At 41.3% G+C, this 21,656-nt stretch overlaps 3 protein-coding genes and 1 non-coding gene across 7 annotated transcripts in view; 3 read left to right on the forward strand and 1 right to left on the reverse strand.

Annotated features, from left to right (window-relative positions):
* The window catches only part of LOC133630468 (ankyrin repeat and SAM domain-containing protein 6-like), a 55,330-nt gene extending 41,487 nt beyond the window's left edge, over window positions 1-13,843 (reverse strand). Inside the window, exons 1-4 of one of the 2 annotated variants that reach the window (XM_062022074.1) lie at window positions 13,325-13,843; window positions 3,125-3,337; window positions 2,873-3,053; window positions 2,662-2,797 (exon numbers count right to left, since the gene is read on the reverse strand). In XM_062022074.1, coding sequence (XP_061878058.1) covers window positions 2,662-2,797; window positions 2,873-3,053; window positions 3,125-3,337; window positions 13,325-13,656 — 862 coding nt within the window. In that variant the 5' untranslated portion in view covers window positions 13,657-13,843. Of the gene's footprint in view, window positions 1-2,661; window positions 2,813-2,872; window positions 3,054-3,124; window positions 3,338-13,324 lie in introns of both variants that reach the window. The other variant, XM_062022073.1, reaches the window with a different exon arrangement.
* Window positions 13,844-15,457: 1,614 nt separating this feature from the next.
* Window positions 15,458-19,284, forward strand: rps20 (ribosomal protein S20). The gene is made up of 4 exons (XM_062021502.1): window positions 15,458-15,593; window positions 16,642-16,741; window positions 16,908-16,981; window positions 19,068-19,284. Exons 1-4 carry the CDS (start codon window positions 15,591-15,593, stop codon window positions 19,248-19,250), a joined length of 360 nt encoding a protein of 119 aa, XP_061877486.1. The 5' UTR covers window positions 15,458-15,590; the 3' UTR covers window positions 19,251-19,284.
* On the forward strand, window positions 16,778-16,843 carry LOC133630571 (small nucleolar RNA U54). The gene has a single exon (XR_009821289.1). It is a non-coding gene; the product is annotated as a small nucleolar RNA U54 (small nucleolar RNA).
* A 1,734-nt stretch (window positions 19,285-21,018) lies between the features above and the next one.
* Window positions 21,019-21,656, forward strand: part of zgc:56231 (uncharacterized protein LOC406257 homolog) — a 37,907-nt gene continuing 37,269 nt past the window's right edge. For 2 of the 3 annotated variants that reach the window (XM_062021490.1, XM_062021491.1), the window contains exon 1: window positions 21,078-21,254. In XM_062021490.1, coding sequence (XP_061877474.1) covers window positions 21,177-21,254 — 78 coding nt within the window. In that variant the 5' untranslated portion in view covers window positions 21,078-21,176. The other variant, XM_062021492.1, reaches the window with a different exon arrangement.

Consider the following 21,656-nt stretch of genomic DNA (forward strand, 5'->3'; position numbering starts at 1 on the left):
GCTCTTCCATGCATCAGTTGGTGACGTCTCTGCGTTGCCGACTTGTCTACATGCAAGAAGATCCCCTACGACCCCCTGCTGGCTTCCCAATGGACTGGACTCTAACATTATCTATCAATGTAACAATTCAATAATAATAACAATAATACCCACTCGGCATCCATTGCAGCCCAACACTCAGGAGGGTCCCTACATCTGTGGCCCCTTCCCAAGGTTTCTTCTTTTGAGGTTTTTCCTTGCCCATATGTGGGTTCAGATCAGGGGATGTCATTGTGTTTTGTAAAGCCCTTTGAGGCACTTGTGATTAAGGACTATATAAATAAATTGTGATTGATTAATTGATTTAAAACTGAAAAGTTGCAATATTCCCAGCACAAATAATCACATGACTTTCACATTTACATTTACATTGCTTTCGGAAAGTATTCACAGCACTTCACTTTTTTCATATTTTGTTATCTTACAGCCTCATTCCAAAATGGAATACATTAATTTTGGTCCTCAAAATTCTACATACAATACCGCATAATGACAATGTGAAAACGTTTTTAAGAGATTTTTGCAATTTAATTGAAAAAACAACAAAAAGCTAAGAAATCACACGTATATAAGTATTCACAGCTTTTGCCATGAAGCTCAAAAGTGAGCTCAGGTGCATCCTGTTTCAACTGACCATTTTTGAGATGTTCCCACAGTTCAATTGGAATAAATTCAGTTGATTGGACATGATTTAGAAAGGCACACACATGTCTATGTATACATATGTCTGGTTTAATTAGTTACAGTCAAAAAAGTTGTTTTTAATGCATATTATCTTAAATGTTGCTTTTTAAAAAGTGTTTGACTAATCATTTGAATTTCAAACACCTCAGCAGACATGCAAGTGTAAATGTACAAAGTAAGTATATCAAGTGGTATATCAAGTTGAACTGCATGACTACCGCTACACAAAGACATGAAAGAGGTCTTGTGTTAGCAAACACATTAGCGTTACCTGCAGGGATGACACACACACACACACACAAACAAAAATACACACACAGACACACAGACACACACGCACGCACATACACACGCAAAGAGTTCATGCTTTATCTTCATTCAAACAAACTAAGATAACTTTTAGTGGAACTAAGGGCATGTCCCCACAGCATCGTTTATGTTTAGTTTTTGTTTTTGATAAAGAAATAAATGTGTCTCCATAGTGTCCTATCATTAGTGATTCACACATCCGGGCGAAATTGTTTCTTGGGTACTCTGAAGCCAGTTTTAAAAAAAAAAAGTTTCAGACCACCAAAAACGTTGTTTGAGTGGGGATAAAAGGCTGATCAATCAAAGCATGATCGTAAGAATCTACATTTTGTGTTAGTGATGTGTGAAACTGCTATCTAAACATGGAAAAGTAGCGCCTCTCCTCTGAATGCAAGTGCTATACAAATAGCATATTCCTACAAAATACAAAACCTGGTGAGACACCAACACACTGCAGGTCATGTTTTTACTGTCATGACTGGGTTTTGCAGGGAAAATAACCTGGTTTAACACCACCAAGACAAAGGAGCTGATCATGGACTTCCGGAGGAAAAAAACGGAAAGTATTCAACCACTGTACATAAACGGGGACTATGTGGAGAGGGTCTCTAACTTCAGGTTCCTGGGCATCCAGATCGAGGAAGACCTGTCGTAGAGTGCGAACACCTCAGTGACCATCAAAAAGACTACTCAGAAAGAACCACCTGTCACAAAAACTGCTTGTGTCTTTCTATCGCTGCTCAATAGAGAGTGTGTTGACATACTGCATGTACGTATGTATGGTATACCAGCTGCACATGGGTAGAGAGAAACACACTTCAGAGGGTCATAAAAACTGCCATGAAGATCACTGGTTGCTCTCTCCCCTCCCTAGATGAACTGTACAGTGCCAGGTGCCTCAAAAAGGCCCAAAACATCATAAGGGATCCATCTCACCCCGGACATAAACTTTTTAAACTGCTGCCCTCGGGCAGGAGATACAGGACAATAAAATGCCGGACAAACAGATTTAAGAACACTTTCTACCCGAGAGCAATAGTGTCGCTGAACACAAGGCATAAAAAAGAATGACTGTGCATGTGAGCTGTGCGCTTGGTATTTTATGTATTATTTGTATCTATTTATCTTAGTACCATGTTCTTATGTTTTTTATGTGCCATTATGAATTTGCACTAAATGAGTTTGCTTGCAATTCCGTTGTACAATGTACAATGACAATAAAGATCTATTCTATTCTATTCTATTCTAAAATTGTGTTTAAAAAAGCATAATGTTTAAAAACATTTCACTAAAACTAATTGTAATGGTATGAAAAACTTGAAACTTATCTGTCAAGGTTCACTTATTATTGATGAAAAAATATATCTATCTGTGATTAATTTTGAGTTAAGTATGAACAACGCGATTAATCACGATTAACTTTTGTAATCGTTTGACAGCGCTAGTTAAAGTCAGTCATTTTTTGGAACATCATCTACTGTCATGTCACATTCAAATGCATCACATTTTGAACATCTCCGGTAATGTCACATTAAAATCATATTTAGAACAACATCTACTGTAATGTCACCTTAAAATCATATTAATGTAATGTCATGATAAAAATTATTTCATGAGGAGAAGTCCTACCAGTCTTTGGTCTGACGGTAGTGATGGAATCCAAGTAAGCTTTGATGTTTGTGTGTTTCAGCTGCATGGCAAGTTCAAATGGCGTCTTTGACAACACGTTGACTCGGTCTGGGTCGGCGCCACGTTCCACCAGCTGCTGCACCACCGCCACCTTTCAGAGCATCTCTATTTGCTATTTTCAATGCGATATATAATATAATAAAATATCTACCTTGCCGCTGAGTGTGGCCGCCATAAGTGGACCCCAGCAGGTGGTCTTCTGGGCGAAGGTGACGTCAGATCCCCAGTCCAGCAGCAGACGCACTGAGGACTCGTGGCCGTGCTGAGATGCCGCCATCAGAGCTGTGATGTCCATGAAGTCCCTCACGCCAGCGCAGCCTTCAAAAGCTGCACTGTGGACACAATACACAAAGAATGTCCAAATGTCCGTCTGAGCGTGACAAGCAGCCATCATTACTACAACCTGTTGTTGTTGTTCCTGTTGGACACAACCTCAGCAGCATCGGACAGATGATCGTAGTCGTCCACATAGGCGCCATTTTCAAGGAGGAGCTTGGCTACGTGAGTGTGTCCTCCACGTGCAGCCATTGTCAGGACACTCGCACCCAGCCTGTTACGGCCATTCATGTCCGCACCGTTTTCTAACAGGATGTGGGAAACAGCCAAGTGACCAAACCTGTAACAGTGAAAATATCATTACTATTAACCAATTAATAATGAAAATAGTATTACTGTTAAACATGTAGTAATAAAATTAGTATTGCTGTTTAACTTGTAATAATAAAAGTATTATTACTGTTAAACATGTAATAATGAAAATATTATTTCTGTTGAATATGTAATAAAAGTATTACTACTGTTAAAAATGTAATAATGAAAGAGTTGTTACTGGTAAACATTTAAAAATGAAAATATTATTAAAACAAGTAATAATAAAAGCATTACTACTGTTGAATAATCCAAAGAGGTTCATTAGGTCTTCAATTGATGTATGCAATTGCCCTGACCGAGTCAACCCCTGGGTCCTGAAGACTTGTGCTGCTCAGTTGACTGAGATCCTGCACTTCATCTTCAACCTGAGTCTGAAGTCAGAACGAATACCAGCGCTATGGAAAACATCCTGCATAGTGCCGGTGCCCAAGAAGCCCACCCCATCGGGCTTGAATGACTTCAGACCTGTTGCCCTGACGTCCCATGTCATCAAAGTCCTCGAGAGACTTGTGCTGGATCAACTGAGGCTGGCTCCTTCCCTGAATCCTCTACAGATTGCATATCAGCCCCATGTAGGAGTGGATGATGCTGTTATCTACCTGCTGCATCATGCTCACTCTCACCTGGATGGTGGGAAGGGCACTGTGAGGATCATGTTATTTGATTTCTCCAGTGCCTTTAACAACATTCAGCCAATTCTGATGGGAGACAAGTTGCTCAGGATGGGTGTCAGTTCTTCCATTGTCTCCTGGATCACTGATTACTTGTCTGACAGGCCCCAGTTTGTGCGACTGGGGAGCTCCCTGTCGGATACTGTGGTCAGTGGTGTAGGTGCTCCACAGGGGACCGTCCTGTCTCCTTTCCTGTTCACCCTGAACACCTTCAGACTTCCAGTATAGTTCCAGGTCCTGCCACCTGCAGAAATACTCTGACGACTCTGCTGTGGTCGGGTGTATCAGAGAGGGACAGGAATTGGAGTACAGGACACTGATCGCTGACTTTGTGGCGTGGTCTCAGGCGAACCATCTGGTCCTTAATGTGGACAAGACCAAGGAGCTGGTCATCGACTTCAGGAAGATAATTACCCCGGTGGAGCTCATCAAGATCCAGGGCCGGGAGGTGGCAGTAGTGGGGCAGTACAAGTACCTGGGAGTCCACTTGAACAGCAGACTGGACTGGAACGACAACTGCAAAGCTGTTTACAGGAAGGGCATGAGTAGACTCATTTTCCTGAGGAAGCTTAGGTCCTTTAATGTGTGCAGCAAGCTGTTGGAGATATTCTATCAGTCTGTTGTGGCCAGTGCTCTGTACTTTGCAGTGGTTTGTTGGGGGAGCAGCACCAGCAAAAGGGACTCAAACCGGATTGATAAACTGATCCGGAAAGCCGGCCAAACTACTGGCACGCAGTTGGAGGCGTTTGTGTCAGTGAGGGACAGGAGAACACTGGACAAACTGCTGGCCATCATGGACAATCCTGCCCACCCACTCCACCAGACAATTGAGGGACAGAGGAGTTCATACTCCAACAGGCTCCTTCAGCTTCGTTCCCACAGTGTTCGATTCAAGAACTCCTTCATTACGCACTCCATCCAGCTGTATAATCACTCGCCATACAGCAATAGATGATATCTGTCTATTACTTGACACCTTCTATGTTGGCTATTTCTCTTTGTTTTTAATGTCTATTTTCTATTTTCTGCTGGATTTACTCTCTATTTTATGCTGCAGCTGTCATATATACTGTAATATTGTCGTCATGTGCGTACATGGTAATTGTTATACTTTGTATATATGATATAGACATAATATAATATAAAATATCAGTATATATAATATACTGTACATGTATTTTGTAAATATTACGTATATGTTATATTTATATCGCTATATTTAGTCTATTTATACCTGCATTGTCCTTTCCATCCTTACACTTTCCATCATTGTAACTGAGCTACTGTGTGGAACAATTTCCCTTGTGGATCATTAAAGTTTGTCTAAGTCTAAGTCTAAGTCTAATTTTGTTATTCTTATAGCCAGACCTGCGTTTATTTCCGTACCTGACATGTTGTACAGAATTAATGGAGGTACGCAATGCAATAAAAAGTGGATGTTTTGAAAAGTGTAAATCATATGCACCAATCGTCAATGAGTTGTGTGTGATAGGATACATAGTGCTACGAGGAACATGCATAGTGTTACCTTAGAGACTGCAAGGACGAGCGCTTCAGTGGCCCATGAAGGACATTTGGGAAATGTTGGAACCAAACAGCATCTCAGAACAAAGGTTTGGTGGCCTGGCATGGAGAGGGCAGCCGAGAAATACTGCAAGGCATGTCATGGGTGTCAAATTGTAGCCAGGGCTGACTCGCCCAAACCGCTGAGGCCTACAAGTCTACCAGATGGTCCCTGGCAAGATGTTGCCATAGATCTGCTTGGACCATTGCCGACTAACCACTCCATACTTGTGGTGGTGGATTACTACAGTCGCTACTATGAGTATGACATCATGACTTCCACAAAGACAGTCATTGACAGTCTGGAGTCTATTTTTGGTCGTCATGGACTACCAGTTTCCTGCAGATCAGACCAAGGACCCCAATTCAAGTCTGAATTATTCAGGGAATATTGTGAGGCAAATGGGATCACACACGTAAAGACAACGCCAAAGCGTGCCCAAGCGAATGGCAAAGTTGAGCGACAGAATTCATCACTGATGAAAAGAATAAGGATTGCACAAGCGGAAGGACTGGACTAGAAACCGGAACTGAGAAAGTATGTGACGGTGTACCGCAGCTTGGAACATGCGACCATCGGGAAAAGCCCAGCTGAGCTGCTCTTCAACCGGAAGATGAGAGTAAAATTGCCAGATCTCGAAGGAGCACACAAAGCGTCACTGGAGGTACGAGATAGAGATGCTGAGCAAAAGGGAAAGCTAAGCTGTATGCTGATGAACGACGGAGAGCTCGGTCCTCACAGGTGGACGTAGGTGACACAAGGTTATGAGCAAGACAGGAAATCCAGTTGTGGTTGAATTACCAACAGGGGCTAAATATCAGAGGAACACCACACATGTGAAAAGATACGTGACAAATAGGTCTATTGAGGCACATGACACACAAGAGGTGACACCGTGGACTGAGAAAAGTGCACTTGCGTGTGTGTGTGTCCACTTGATGTGGACACACACACACGCAGACTAATGTCACTCACCCACCACAACAAAGCATCCAGAGGTCAGGTATGTTTAAGGCCAGACCTAAAAGGGTTACAAAACCCCCTGAAAGACTCAGTGATTTTGTTCTGAAATGAATTGCACATTGAAAAAAAAAGTTAAATGTGCATCCATCCATCCATCAATTTTCTTCACCTTATCCAAGGCCGGGTCGCGGGGGCAGCAGCCTAAGCAGAAAAGCCCAGATTCCCCCTCTCCCCAGCCACTTTGTCCAGCTCCTCCCGGGGGATCCTGAGGCGTTCCCAGGCCAGCCGGGAGACATAGTCTTCCCTACGTGTCCTGGGTCTTCCCTGTGGCCTCCTGCCGGTCGGACGTGCCCCAAACACCTCCCTAGGGAGGCTTTCGGGTGACATCCTGACCAGATGCCTGAACCACCTCATCTGGCTCCTCTCCACGTGGAGTAGCAGCGGCTTTATTTTGAGCTCCCCCCAGATGACAGAGCTTCTCACCCTATCTTTAAGGGAGAGCCCCGCCAACCGGCGGAGGAAACTAATTTAGGCCGCTTGTACCCGAGATCTTGTCCTTTCAGTCATAACCCAAAGCTCATGACCATAGGTGAGGATGGGAACGTATATCGACCGGTAAATTGAGAGCTTTGCCTTCCGGCTCAGCTCCTTCTTCACCACATGTAAATGTGGTGGTGAATGTGCAGTTTTTGTTTAAGTTGCCATTGTGCATGTATGATGGCATTACAGAGGTTGTGTAAGGTACAAGTTTATTTCCAAGGAAAAGGACGATGTTATGTATTGGTTACTCAGGGGCGGCATAGCTCGGTTGGTAGAGTGGCCGTGCCAGCAACTTGAGGGTTCCAGGTTCAATTCCCACTGCCGCCATCCTAGTCACTGCCGTTGTGTCCTTGGGCAAGACACTTTACCCACATGCTCCCAGTGCCACCCAAACTGGTTTAAATGTAACTTAGATATTGGGTTTCACTATGTAAAAGCGCTTTGAGTCACTAGAGAAAGGCGCTATATAAATATAATTCACTCACACTCACTCACTCACAGGACAATACCGGAACCATGGTAAGGGGAACTTAAGGGCGGGAGACACAGTATATGAGGACATGTGTTGTGTGTTGGATACCGGGAACTGGAAGAAGTAAGAACAGGAATAAAAGGCAGAAAAAGACAATAAGCTTTCTTGGTGTATTGTTGTGGGGCGGTATAACTTGGTTGGTAGAGTGGCTGTGCCAGCAACTTGAGGGTTCCAGGTTCGATCCCCGCTTCCGCCATCCTAGTCACTGCCGTTGTGTCCTTGGGCAAGAAACTTTACCCACCTGCTCCCAGTGCCACCCACACTGGTTTAAATGTAACTTAGATATTGGGTTTCACTATGTAAAGCGCTTTGAGTCACTAGAGAAAAAGTGCTATAAAAATATAATTCACTTCACTTCACTTCACTTGTTAAAGGCCTACTGAAACCCACTATTACCGACCACGCAGTCTGATAGTTTATATATCAATGATGAAATCTTAACATTGCAACACATGCCAATACGGCCGGGTTAACTTATAAAGTGCAATTTTAAATTTCCCGGGGAACTTCCGGTTCAAAACGCCTTTGGAGGATGGCGTATGCGCGTGACGTCGCGAGGTCAACGGAAGTGTTTGGACCCTATTGGACACAGTACACAAAGCTCTGTTTTCTTCGACAAAATTCCACAGTATTCTGGACATCTGTGTTGGTGAATCTTTTGCAATTTGTTTAATGGACAATGGAGACTGCAAAGAAGAAAGTCGTAGGTGCGATCGGTGTATTAGCGGCGCACTACAGCAACACCAGGAGGTTGTGTTTGAGCTGGATAGCAGACGCACTACGGTGAGTACAGCTTTGGGTTCCAAACATTTGATCGCTTGCCCGTATGTGCGTGTCACTATGTGCATGTCACGTACGTAACTTTGGGGAAATATATGTTTCTTGCCGACTCTGATGGCGGCCGGGGTTTCGTCGAAAGCTACAACGCCCGCCGCCGCCGCCGCAGCTAAGTTAGCTTCTATTGTTTTAGCTTCGCCAACCTGAAAATTATTAACCGTGTATTTACATGTTCATGGTTTAATAGTATTGTTGATCTTCTGTCTATCCTTCCAGTCAGGGTTTTTTTTAATTTTGTTTCTATCTGCATTTTAGCCTGATGCTATCACGTTAGCTCTGTAGCTAAAGTGTTTCGTCGATGTATTGTCGTGGAGATAAAAGTCACTGTGAATGTCCATTTTGCGTTCTCGACTCTCATTTTCAAGAGGATATAGTATCCGAAGTGGTTTAAAATACAAATCCGTGATCCACAAGCGACAGAATTCATCACTGATGAAAAGAATAAGGATTGCACAAGCGGAAGGACTGGACTAGAAACCGGAACTGAGAAAGTATGTGACGGTGTACCGCAGCTTGGAACATGCGACCATCGGGAAAAGCCCAGCTGAGCTGCTCTTCAACCGGAAGAGCAGAGTAAAATTGCCAGATCTCGAAGGAGCACACAAAGCGTCACTGGAGGTACGAGATAGAGATGCTGAGCAAAAGGGAAAGCTAAGCTGTATGCTGATGAACGACGGAGAGCTCGGTCCTCACAGGTGGACGTAGGTGACACAAGGTTATGAGCAAGACAGGAAATCCAGTTGTGGTTGAATTACCAACAGGGGCTAAATATCAGAGGAACACCACACATGTGAAAAGATATGTGACAAATAGGTCTATTGAGGCACATGACACACAAGAGGTGACACCATTCAAAATGTGTGGCGCATTATGAAGCCTAAAATACCACAACAATGTTGAACAACTTAAGCTGTACATCAAGCAAGAATGGGAAAGAATTCCACCTGAGAAGCTTAAAAAATGTGTCTCCTCAGTTCCCAAACGTTTACTGAGTGTTGTTAAAAGGAAAGGCCATGTAACACAGTGGTGAACATGCCCTTTCCCAACTACTTTGGCACGTGTTGCAGCCATGAATTTCTAAGTTAATTATTATTTGCAAAAAAAAAAAAAAAGTTTATGAGTTTGAACATCAAATATCTTGTATTTGTAGTGAATATGGGTTGAAAAGGATTTGCAAATCATTGTATTCCGTTTATATTTACATCCAACACAATTTCCCAATTCATAAGGAAACGGGGTTTGTATATTAGAAAATAATCTCATGGAAATGACTGCTGTCATTTGATTATAATATTAAGAGAATGTTGTCTGTCAATCTGTTTTGGCCCTGCGATGAGGTGGGGACCTGTCCAGGGCGTACCCCGCCTTCCGCCCGAATGCAGCTGAGATAGGCTTGTTATTTAGTCAGGTTTGGGACAGGTGTGCTGCTGGTGTAGCCACAGTGTGCACGTCTGATGTTGCTCACATGGGCTCTACTGAATGCTCAGGGAGTTTTTGCGTTTGCTAACACACATGAAAAATTAGAGGGAACATTGGTTATGAGCTAGGTAACATAAGAGCACCATTACCCAGCATGTCACAGTAGTGAAGAGCATGCGCAGTAGCCACGGGATGTTTTTGATGAGCACTTGTGGAGTAAACTTGAAGAACTCAGCCAACATGCTTTGTCTGCAAGGCCATTTTCAAGAAGGATATTTAAAGAGAAACTACGAGAAGCTCGAATGGGTGCTACAGATTGTGAGTTCAGATATTTTATTTCTTTATTTTTTAACGTTTAATGTTTTTTGCAATTTTAATTTTGACAATACCATATACGATAGGGAGGTTCACGTTCGCGCACCCTGCCTGTCACCTGCGGTGTACCCCAAGGATCTGTCCTCGGCCCCACCCTGTTCACCTTGTATCTACTACCCCTTGGCCGTATCATCAGCAGGCATGGAATTTCCTTCCATTGCTATGCTGATGATACACAGCTCTACCTGCAAACAATGCAAACCTCACCCTCATTTCCAACGCCCCTCTCCATTCTCACCACCTGCCTGGAGGAGATAAAGGCATGGATGAGCATCAACTTCCTGCAGCTCAATACCTTAAAAACAGTGGTCATGAAAATAGACACCCCACACCAGATCAACACATGCCCCATAACCAGCATCACCTTCTCTGGACAGGACCTGCCACTCTCCCCAGTTGTGACCAACCTGGGAGTGAAAATAGACCCCCACCTGAACTTTGAAGCCCACATCAACTATCTGCGCAAAACCTCTTTCTTTCACCTCCGCAACATCTCAAGACTCCGCCCCTCACTCACCCCAGCCGACACTGAAAGACTCGTCCATGCCTTCATCTCCTCCAGGCTTGATTACTGCAACGCACTCCTCGTCAGGGTCCCCAAAAAGAGCATCAAAAAGCTCCAGTACATTCAAAACAGCGCAGCGAGGATCCTGACAAGAGTGCGCAAGCGTGATCATATCACACCTATCCTCAAATCACTCCACTGGCTCCCTATTGCATCCCGGACCCAATTTAAGATCAACCTGCTCACTCACCAATGCATCTACGGCAACGCCCCCTCCTACCTCAAGGACCTAGTTTTCCCTCAACCCCCTATCCGCAGCCTCCACTCCTCAAACACTAACCTCCTCAAACCCATCAGGACAAAGTTACAATCTATGGGCCGCCGGGCTTTCTGCTCGACCGCTCCCGAACTTTGGAACGCTCTCCCCGACCATCTTAGAGCACCACAGTCAGTCGACCATTTTAAGAAGGGACTAAAAACCCCCCTATTTAGCACAGCTTTTATCTAATTTCTCTGCCTTCTTGTTTTTAAATGCACTGCTTGCTTATCTGTTTTTTTATCCAGTGCTTTCAGGCTCTTATTTCTACTTTATCTATGTTTCTGTTTTATCTAGTGTGTGTCATGATTCATTTCTATTTTAATTTTTTATTATATATTCTTACTTTCTATTTTTATTTTTAATACTTTGTAGCACTTTGAGATTTTAACAAATGTAAAGTGCGTAAAAAATGCAATTCATTATTATTATTATTTATAAGATATGTTTTAATTGCTGATGCGGGTTTATTGCTTTTTTAATGCGCCAGAAAATAAATAAATGGGTTATACTTGTATAGCGCTTTTCTACCTTTAATGTACTCAAAGCGCTTTGACACTATTTCCACATTCACCCATTCACACACACATTCACACACTGATGGCTGGAGCTGCCATGCAAGGCGCTAACCATGACACATCAGGAGCAAGGGTGAAGTGTCTTGCTCAAGGACACAACGGACGTGACTAGGATGGTAGAAGCTGGGGATCGAACCAGGAACCCTCAGGTTGCTGGCACGGCCACTCTCCCAACTGCACCACGCCGTCCCAAAAAAAACAAAAAAAAAACGTTATGTACATTGTTGGTGGTGATTCAATGCCCAGTAGGGCGTAAATGTGTTTCTATATAATATTTCTCCAGCAATGGTCATGTGGGGACAACAATGATGGTATTTTGAAAGGGAATCACTGAAGTCTGACATCACTGAAGGCCTAGGTCAGGGGTCGGCAACCCGCGGCTCCGGAGCCGCATGCGGCTCCTTGACCACTCTGATGCGGCTCAGCTACATACATGCCGACCCCCACGATTTTCCCAGGAGATTAATGGATCTCAGTGTCCCTCATAGATTACTCCCAGGGAAAAAATAATCTTATTTAGACTCTAATTACTAAATAAAGGGCGTGCCCTAATTGCACTGCAGTAAATGTCCTCTATAGCATTTACATACAGCGTGCCAGTCCAGCCGCATGTTGCATGTTGTTATTAATTGCACACACAGGAGACAGCAAAGCATACTTACTCATCAGCCACACAGCTTACACTGACGGTAGCCGTATCAAACAACTTTAACATTGTTACGTTACAAATATGCGCCACACTGTGAACCCACACCAAAAAAGAATGAAAAACACATTTCTGGAGAACATCCCACCGTAACACAACATAAACACAACACAACCATTACCCAGAATCCCATGCAGCCCTAACTCTTCCGGTCTACATTATACACCCCCGCTACCACCAAATCCCCCCACACATCAACCCCCCCCCCCCCCCCCCCCCCTCTCCGTGCGTTGGTTGAGCGGAAGAGTTAGGGCTGCATGGGATTCTGGGTATTGGTACCGTCAGTGTAAGATGTGTGGCTGCTGAGTTAGTACGCCTTGCTGTCACTTACGTGAGCAAGCTGAAATTGCATTCTACATGTGGTCGAACAGGTACACTGTTAGGGCAGACTGTAGAGGGCGCCAAATGCAGTGTCATCACGCTCTGATATTTGGGAGTCTCCCGGGAAAAATGAGAGAGATGAGAGAGTTGGCAAGTATGACGCTATCAAGCGCCATTCATTCAAAACTCGCGGGCTGCACTAACATCAAATTTCCACATTAAAGTGCGCGCCGGTGCGTGCCGGTGCGTGTGTCGGAGACCCCTAGTTAACATAGCACAAAGCGTTTAAGCTTTGTATGCGGTGTTATTCATTTTAAATTTTAATTTTTTTTTTGTGGCTCCCATTACTTTCTTTAATTTGTGAAACTTGCCAAAATGGCTCTTTGAGTGGTAAAGGTTGCCGACCCCTGGCCTAGGTGGGAAACGCACGGCCCGCCACTGCAATATGTATGGACCTGGTATTTACACATATACAGTATGTCATTAAATTAATACTGCAAAACCAAGCGGTCGAGGCAGATGGTCGCCATCATTGACAGCCCTTGAGTAGTTTTCATCATGTAAATAAATAATTGCTATATAGATAATAAAACCCATGAGAAGCTATTTTCTGACGCTGACACACCTGACAGCTTGCATGAGCGGTGTCCATCCATAGTTGTTGCGGCTGTCCACCGAGGCCCCCTTCCGAAGTAGAAACCGCACCAAGTGTTCGTGACCGCTGGCGGATGCAAACTGGAGGCCGGTGTTGCCTTCCTCGTCCGTACAGTCCACCGGTACCGGAGACAACAACAAGTCCGTCGTGTTGCATTCTGAGCCCGCGTCCGAGCGCAGTCTGCTGTGCCGCCCAGAGTCTCTGGAGGTTTCGGACTCCAGAATCCGCCGAGCAGCTTCATGGTCTCCATCATCGCAAGCACGGAGGAGAAGCAGCGAGTTAGCGGCAACACCGAAGTTCATGTCCGCCTTCTTCGTGCTGCCATTCAGCCTCTATTTCACTTCACGACAACACCGACACTGACACACTCTTTCACGAGACGGTTTTAAACGTTATAGCGACTCTTTTGAAAGTTTACTTCATATTCATCTGGAGTTTTACAAGAAAATAACTTTACCGGATAACAGTGGGCATGCACCCGTTACTCCTTCTGGAATCATCAGTAGCGACATTTCACCTAACACAACTTCCGATTTACCTTCAAAACAAAGGTTTCCAGTTATAATCTTATTATGCGCTCGTTTTATTGTTTTTAGGTCTCATAAAAATACGTGTAGACTAAGGTAATTGTTTCAAACACACACTTGAGGGGTGTATACATCTAAATATTAGGGGTTAACAAGTGATTGATAATGTTAAGCAGTGAAAATTGTTTTCATATAGTCTGTTTCAAACAATAACATTTAATTTTACTTAAGAAACATCCACACACATATAATGCAAAACTTGTTTTAAAATAGTTGAAGATTACATTACATGATTACATGTAGTCTTTTTTACCCAATTATAATACCATTTGTTATTTGTAGAATCGACTGTGCTCTCCAAATGTATTTTTTTTTCTAACAGGAAGTATTGTTTTTTTATTTGTTTTCAAGCGGAAGTGTTGTTGTGAAATTGTGGTGATGCTGGCACACAGTTTTGTCGCCTTCAAGCAGTTAAATAGATACATTACAAGTACTGTATAAAAATGCATGTGTATAGTGTTTGTGATAAGTGCTTACTCATGTTTAATCATTTAGAGTTCATCTGTTGATTTTTTTTAAATTAATGTATTTGTAGTCATTAATTAATGAAGAAATAATTGTTTAATTAATAATACGAGTAGACTATGGTAATTGTTTCAAACACACACTTGAGGGGTGTATACATCTAAATATTAGGGGTTAACAAGTGATTGAAAATGTTAAGCAATGTTAATTGTTTTCATACAATCTGTGTCAAACAATAACATTTGATTTTACTCAAGAAACATCCATACGAATATAACGCAGAACTTGTTTTAAAATGGTTGAAGATTACATTACACGATTACATATTGTCTTTTTTTACCCAATATAATACCATTTGTTAATTGTAGAGTCGACCCCAACGGGACAAGCGGTAGGAAATGGTTGGATGGATGGACTGTGCTCTCCATAATTTAACTTTTTTTTCTAACAGGAAGTATTGTTTTTTTGGTTTGTTTTCAAGCGGAAGTGTTGCTGTGAAGTTGTGGTGATGCTGTGGCACACGGTTTTGTCGCTTTCAAGTGGTTAAAGAGATACATTACATGTACTGTATAAAATGCATGTGTATTGTTTGTAATAAGTGCTTACTCATTGTTGACCATTTAGAGCTCATCTATTGATTTTTTAAAATTAATTTATTTGTAGTCCTTAATTAATGAATAAATAATTGTTTAATTAATAATATATATAAAATAAATAATGTTTTGAAATATAAAATAGTAATTAAAATGTAATAATTAAAAAACATTTATTTATATTTATTTATTTTGGATTCCACTAACATTAAAACATCGAAGTAATATTATGAATACATCCATTGTTATAATAGTGCATTTACCGAAAAATAGTGTGCAAGCAGTACTTGTTCCAAGAATATTTTTTTTATTAACCAACAGAAATATTTTTTCAGAATATACAACCTTTATCAAAGAAAAAAGTAATCAAATGGCTTTTTGTCTAAAGTAGTGTCCATACTCTGCCACCTACTGTCGCTGTAATTTAAAGAGTAAAACACAAGAAGAAGAAACGCGAAGAACCCGGATGAGCAGTATATAAACAGAAAACCAACCGCGCTCGTTCTTTTCATAGCTAACCACGCTGCACCTTCCTGACTCACCGCTGTTCGCTTGAATTTCTCCCGAATAAGTCGGTCAGGAAACATTGCAATGGTATGTTTCCATTTCATAACTATTGCCTGGGTTTACGATGTCACAAGACGACACGGTTGATGTTCAAATCAAATTATAAGCTAAATAGTACTATTTTGTCTCTAGCCTAGCCTTGCTAACCGTCGTATTGATTATACGACGGTTAATAATAATTTCCCCGACACATGTTAATTAAATCTTTAAATGTGCTCGAATAATCGCTACTAAACTGTTGTATATTGTTAGCCATGTCACCTGGGCGTTAAAATGTGTTGTATTATCCAGTCGAGATATTAGAAGTTCTCCGCGTTTAGCAGCTAACGTTAAACAAAATGAAGGAAAGGGAATTCGCGGCTATCAAGTTATGTCTAGCAAGTTATCACATTGGTGTTCCGTGTGTAATAGTTTGTATTGTCTTCTAAAGATTAGCTTGTACACTGTCAAGTTGCTTAATACCATATCATATATACTTTAATCTCCTTACAACGTTTTTACTAAATCCATAAGTGTAATTTCAAATCCATAACTCTTTGCACATCAACTACAGTAATATTTATTCTGTTCCTCTTCTCTCTTTTTATAATTGCCACCACTCGAGTTAGTCTGTTATTGTCGACGGGCTACATTTTGAAGCACATCTTTCTGGGTGTGCAGTGTCTTAACATTGCACTCATAAGCATATTTATTAGTCAATCTCATAAGCATATTTATTAGTCAATCAACAGCTTCCTTCATCATTCTAATGCTAACATAATTTATGTTTTCCCAGCTTTGGGGAATATTTTGTTAAGTGCTTCTGTTGCTGCTGTGTTTCACCAGTTTACTGGTGTGTCTGGAAGAAAAGCTCATGCTTGGTGAAAAGTAGTTTACTGGATTGCATTACAACTGTAGTCCTCAGTTATGAGACGGTAGCTAACCTCAAAAGCTCAACTTTAATTAACAGCTTGAGGACTATATGGTGCAACAGTCTTATCTGCCATTGTACATGTGGCATGCTGAACTTAAGTCCTGTTTTCTAGATGTGACCTGTCAACATTTAATTTGAACTGACTAATTTTCTGTCTTGCAGGCTTTCAAGGATACTGGGAAGGCACCTGTTGAGACTGAGGTGAAGATTCACCGCATCCGCATCACCCTCACCAGTCGTAACGTCAAGTCTCTGGAGAAAGGTACTCTTTCATATTACGTTATACCTAATGAAGTCTTGACGATGAGGATAATTATTCCACTGACTAACCCTGATGTGTGAAATACGCTATTCTGAGCCCATCTTTGAAAGCACATCTCCTAAAGAATGTTGGCTATATGTATGTGACGCTTAGTTTTTGCCCTCAGTCTGCGCTGACTTGATCCGTGGGGCTAAGGAGAAGAACCTGAAGGTGAAAGGACCAGTCCGCATGCCAACCAAGGTACAAGCTTGTGCATTGGGGCCACTTAAAAAATGTTTTTTTAGCCAAAGTGGTATTTTTTTAGATTTCCACATAAAACCTCTAACTCTGACGCTGCATGGTTAGCTGGCTGCTTAGCACTAACCCCGCTAGCAGGCTCAGTGCAGCCTGCACTGACTTGTTCCCCTTTTTTTGGCACACTCTGGCTAGCTGGCTTCCGGTCCCGACCTCTGGTACCGCCCTGAGCAGAGAATTATGGGAGACGCAGTTTATTTTTAGACAGGCCAATACAAAAGGGCCAAAAAAAAACTACCCACTAAGCTTTTGTTTCATGCGTCAGATGTCACTGAAATATTGTGATTATTTTGAAACCACTACAATACCACGGTATATACAATGCCGTTACACCCCTATAAATAGTGATAATTGTTGCTGTGTTTACGAGCAAGCTACTACGTTGAGATGACATTGCAGTGCCGTCACGAGACCAGAAAACCAAGAATGCAACAGCTTCCAACAACAAAGCCGTTGGTGCTATAGTTACTTTTATTTGCACTATGACAAAACTATTATCCAGACGTGCAGCACAGATCATATTTTAAATATTACCGAGCTCTTCACGCTACGATCACCAGGAGTTCTTCATTGTTCTTAACCAGTACCCCACTGCAAAAACAAATGTATTATAAGGCTGCACGCTTTTGAGAAAAAGACTTAATTGCGATTGTTCCCTCAAATTGTGATTGTAAATTAATTTGCGATTTTTATATTTTATACATATAGTTGCATAAAACTTCAAAAATAACGAGTGAAGGAAGATATGTTACTTTTAAACTGTCAACATTCTTGTCTCAAGGTGCCACACAAAACAATATGCAATAATTTATAAAAATAAAAAGTGCTTTTATGCAGACACTCAAAGCTCATGCTCTTAAACTAAAGATATAACCAAAATGAGCTATACAGTGTTTTAAAATATCATGAAATCCTAATATATAGTAATAATGCAAGTAACCATTTAAAGAGACACTTTTATTTCCCATTACTGTAGAATGGTTTACAATTGTTTTGTACCGGTAATTGGAAGGTAAATACTTTTAAAACAAAATACTAATTTCTGGAAGCTAACATTTAATGTAAATAAATGTCTTAACATCTTAAATAGCATTTTTTATTCCAATTTGGAACAACTAAGTGAAGTTGTCTTTTTATTTTGTTTTTTTAATTGCGAACACTGTTTGTGCTCGTTAGTCCGTGTTGATGGGCTCATATTGCCCATCTGATTTCAAGCTGAAATATTCCCACAACAGAACATTTGGCTTTGTAATGATTTTTTTTTTACCCTCCTAATTTTTGTTACTTTGTGCAACTCCTCACTAGCAGGTTGTGAGGCTCTCTGTCTTTGCTTCTTGTGTAAACCTGGCAGTCTTCCCCTCTGCCGACCAAGACAAAGATTGTGGATGACTGAACAGAGGGCTCACCGCGTTCAATTATTTCTAGTGTTAAATTAATGCGCTCAGGAGAGCGTTGCAGAGTGAGACCTCTTTCCCTCTCCTAGTTTGACATGAGACTCGTCTTTCCTTCTCTTTGACAAGAGATGGAACGCGAGGCTCAACAATTTTGATTCCTATACATGTCTGTTACTCAAATGCTGGTAACGGCGGAGTGGGGGAAAAAACCCTGCCTCTTGCGGTTGTTTTTTGCACTAATTAAAACCTTAATGTCGATTTGATGTCCATTATTCATACAGTCCTACTTCTTTGCCACTCCTGTCGTTCTAATTCAATCCCACAGTTCTTCTCTTGGCACACAGTCATACTAATGGTATCAAAACACTAAATCAAGTCATGTAGTCATATAAATATCTCCCAACATCATTTATTTTCTTATTACGTAGCACCTCCTTTGAACACTTTGTCATTATATCCTTTGCACCTGTCAATAGTTGTTTTTTAACCTAGCAAGAAAATAAAACAAGTGTTCCTGTGTGAAACAGGACCTGAGAAAGGTTAAATAGTTAAGTTTATTCATGTGATGTATTTTTTCTGGTATGAAGTTTATAATGTTGTGTTCTTTTAAAAAAATTGTTATTTGCTGTCCTTTTCAGACCCTGCGTATCACCACCAGGAAGACCCCTTGTGGTGAAGGATCCAAAACTTGGGATCGCTTCCAGATGAGGATCCACAAACGCCTAATTGATCTGCACAGCCCATCTGAAATTGTCAAGCAGATCACTTCCATCAGCATCGAACCTGGTGTTGAGGTCGAAGTTACCATCGCTGACGCATAAATATGCTTCAGCGTCAATAAAGAATACCAAACTATTTTGCTTTTTGTCACGATTGTTTGACATTGTTCTAGTCTGGCAGCCTAAATGACATTTTAGCGACAAACTTAATGCGCCGTTTTGACACATACTCAAACTGATTAAGCCTTTGTTAAAATATGTCACATATACAGTAAAATATGCATTTTATCCTCTGGAGGAGCTGTGTACAGCACCAGTAGCTAATTCATAGGTCAGGAAAGCCTGCTCGTGGGCACCCGTTGGTCAATGTGGACAACTAAATTAAAATACACATTGAACATTACAGATTTATATCATACGTTTAAATTACTGTGCAATACATTTCATTTTAATGCATGTTTGAGGGTATAGTTTGCACAGCAAATATAAACGTATCCTCCAAGCCTTTGATTACTCATTAATTGTAACAAGAATGGACCAGTCATGGTGAAATAAAACTTGTGATCACATAAAAGTTGTGATATTGTATAATGCAGTGATTCTCAATCAGTGGTATGAGTGCCACAAGTATGCCAAATAATCACCATATTAAAGTACAGTGTTTTATTTTCCATTATTCAAACATAGTGTTACTGGGGCCAAGAATACACTTGTTAAATAAAACATCTGCCTTGTATTTACAGAATGCTTAGTGTGTTACGCTGGCTACTGTATTCTAATGTTGGTCATTATGGTGGTACTTTGAGAGACAATTTTTTTTCAGAGGTACTTTGTGAACATTTTGAGAACCACTGCTCTAGTATATGTATTGGACTGACTGGAAAAGACCATCGCTTTCGTTCTGTTTTTGTTCACTTGTATTTGCTTCTAAAAGTTGTATTTTTAATTCAAAGTATTTCCTTACACCTAACTATTGATCATTTAAAAATAATTCATAACTACGGATATTGGTTGATCCTCATCCGCCATAATTACAAGTTAGTCCTCTCCCCTTCCACTATTTAGCCAAGAAGATCGCGAGGTTTTACATTTTTTACGTGACTTAAGCAGTCGATGACAACATGCTCACTCACTTCTATTTTGGAGTGTAACATCCGGATACTCACTTCGTTTTACAGAACTGTATTAATGCTGCGTTCCATTTACCTGGGAAGTGGGAAGTCGGAGCTGGTAATGACGTCACACCCGAGTTGCGAGCGTCTCTATGTGGGAGCTCAAGATGGCCACATCCACGAAAGCTATTTTTGCGCTTGTCTGAATATAAACAATTTATGTGAACATATGCACTCTTTCTGCAACCTTCAAACACAGGGGATGAAAATAAATCACAGACGCTATTTTCAGCGACGTACATTGTATATATCACATGATATAAACGCAGTTCGCACTACACTATCTAAACGTACAACAATACGTTGTACATGGCTGATTTACTGCGACGAAAACTAATCAGAAGTGCAAATAACAGATATTATAGCAGCGGACATCATTGTTTACATCGAGAGCAGCCATCTTTGAAACGAACTCGGGGGTGTGACAGCATGCTCCGACTTTCCAAGTCTGAAATATGACTTAAAGGGGCGTTCCAGTAAAAAGGTCGATTAGGAACTAGGAAATTCCGACTTCCCAGTACAAATAGAGCTCATCATTATCAGTGTAAACACACTTATGTACTCAATAGACTAGTATACAGGTTAAAAAGTTAAGTTGAAAATCGATTGTATGATAGAAATGCGCCAATGAAATGTAGGTTTGCTCCTGACGTCACGAAACATACAACGCTGATTGGCTGTTACTTTAATTGACACCTGTAGCCATTTAAAGTAATTAGGAGCACGTCGTGTATCATGCTACTGTTAGCAGGTGTGTATTAGTGTCTTTCTTGAACACTTTGTCAGAGTGCTCCTGTTTGTGTTGGATATCATTATTTCAGAAAGGGTTAGAAAGAGACTGCAGTACCTTAAAATTATGACGAGTCAGCATCTGGACTGCGACGACATGGAATTAACTTGTCTTGTTGCTCCTGTCGACTCTTCGCCCAAAAAGGTTACCAATCCTCCATTTTGATTTTGTCAAAAAAGGTTTCAATGTATTTGTATTTCATATCATTTTATTTGTTTGTGTTTCATGTTTTTGTATTTGTTTGTATTGGTTTCATGTTTTTTTGTCTGGACTCTCACATTATCTAATAATTGAACAATTCAATAATTGTACCGACTGTCTGACATCCATTGCGCAGAGCACGCGGAAAGTGGGGTCCCTACATTTGCTGTCCCTTCTAAAATGTTCTTTTTCCCCACGGGCTGTTAATTTTTTTTGCCTGTATGTCGGGAGTTTCTGAAGCCCTTTGAGACACTGTTAACTTAGAGGCTTAAAAAAAACTTTGATTTGTATTTAAGTGTTTCCCCGCGTCATTTCCTCGGGCATTAAAGTAATTAAATCGATTTT

The sequence above is a fragment of the Entelurus aequoreus genome, linkage group LG15 (assembly GCF_033978785.1).
Source record: "Entelurus aequoreus isolate RoL-2023_Sb linkage group LG15, RoL_Eaeq_v1.1, whole genome shotgun sequence".
In the NCBI taxonomy this organism is placed as follows: Eukaryota; Metazoa; Chordata; class Actinopteri; order Syngnathiformes; family Syngnathidae; genus Entelurus; species Entelurus aequoreus.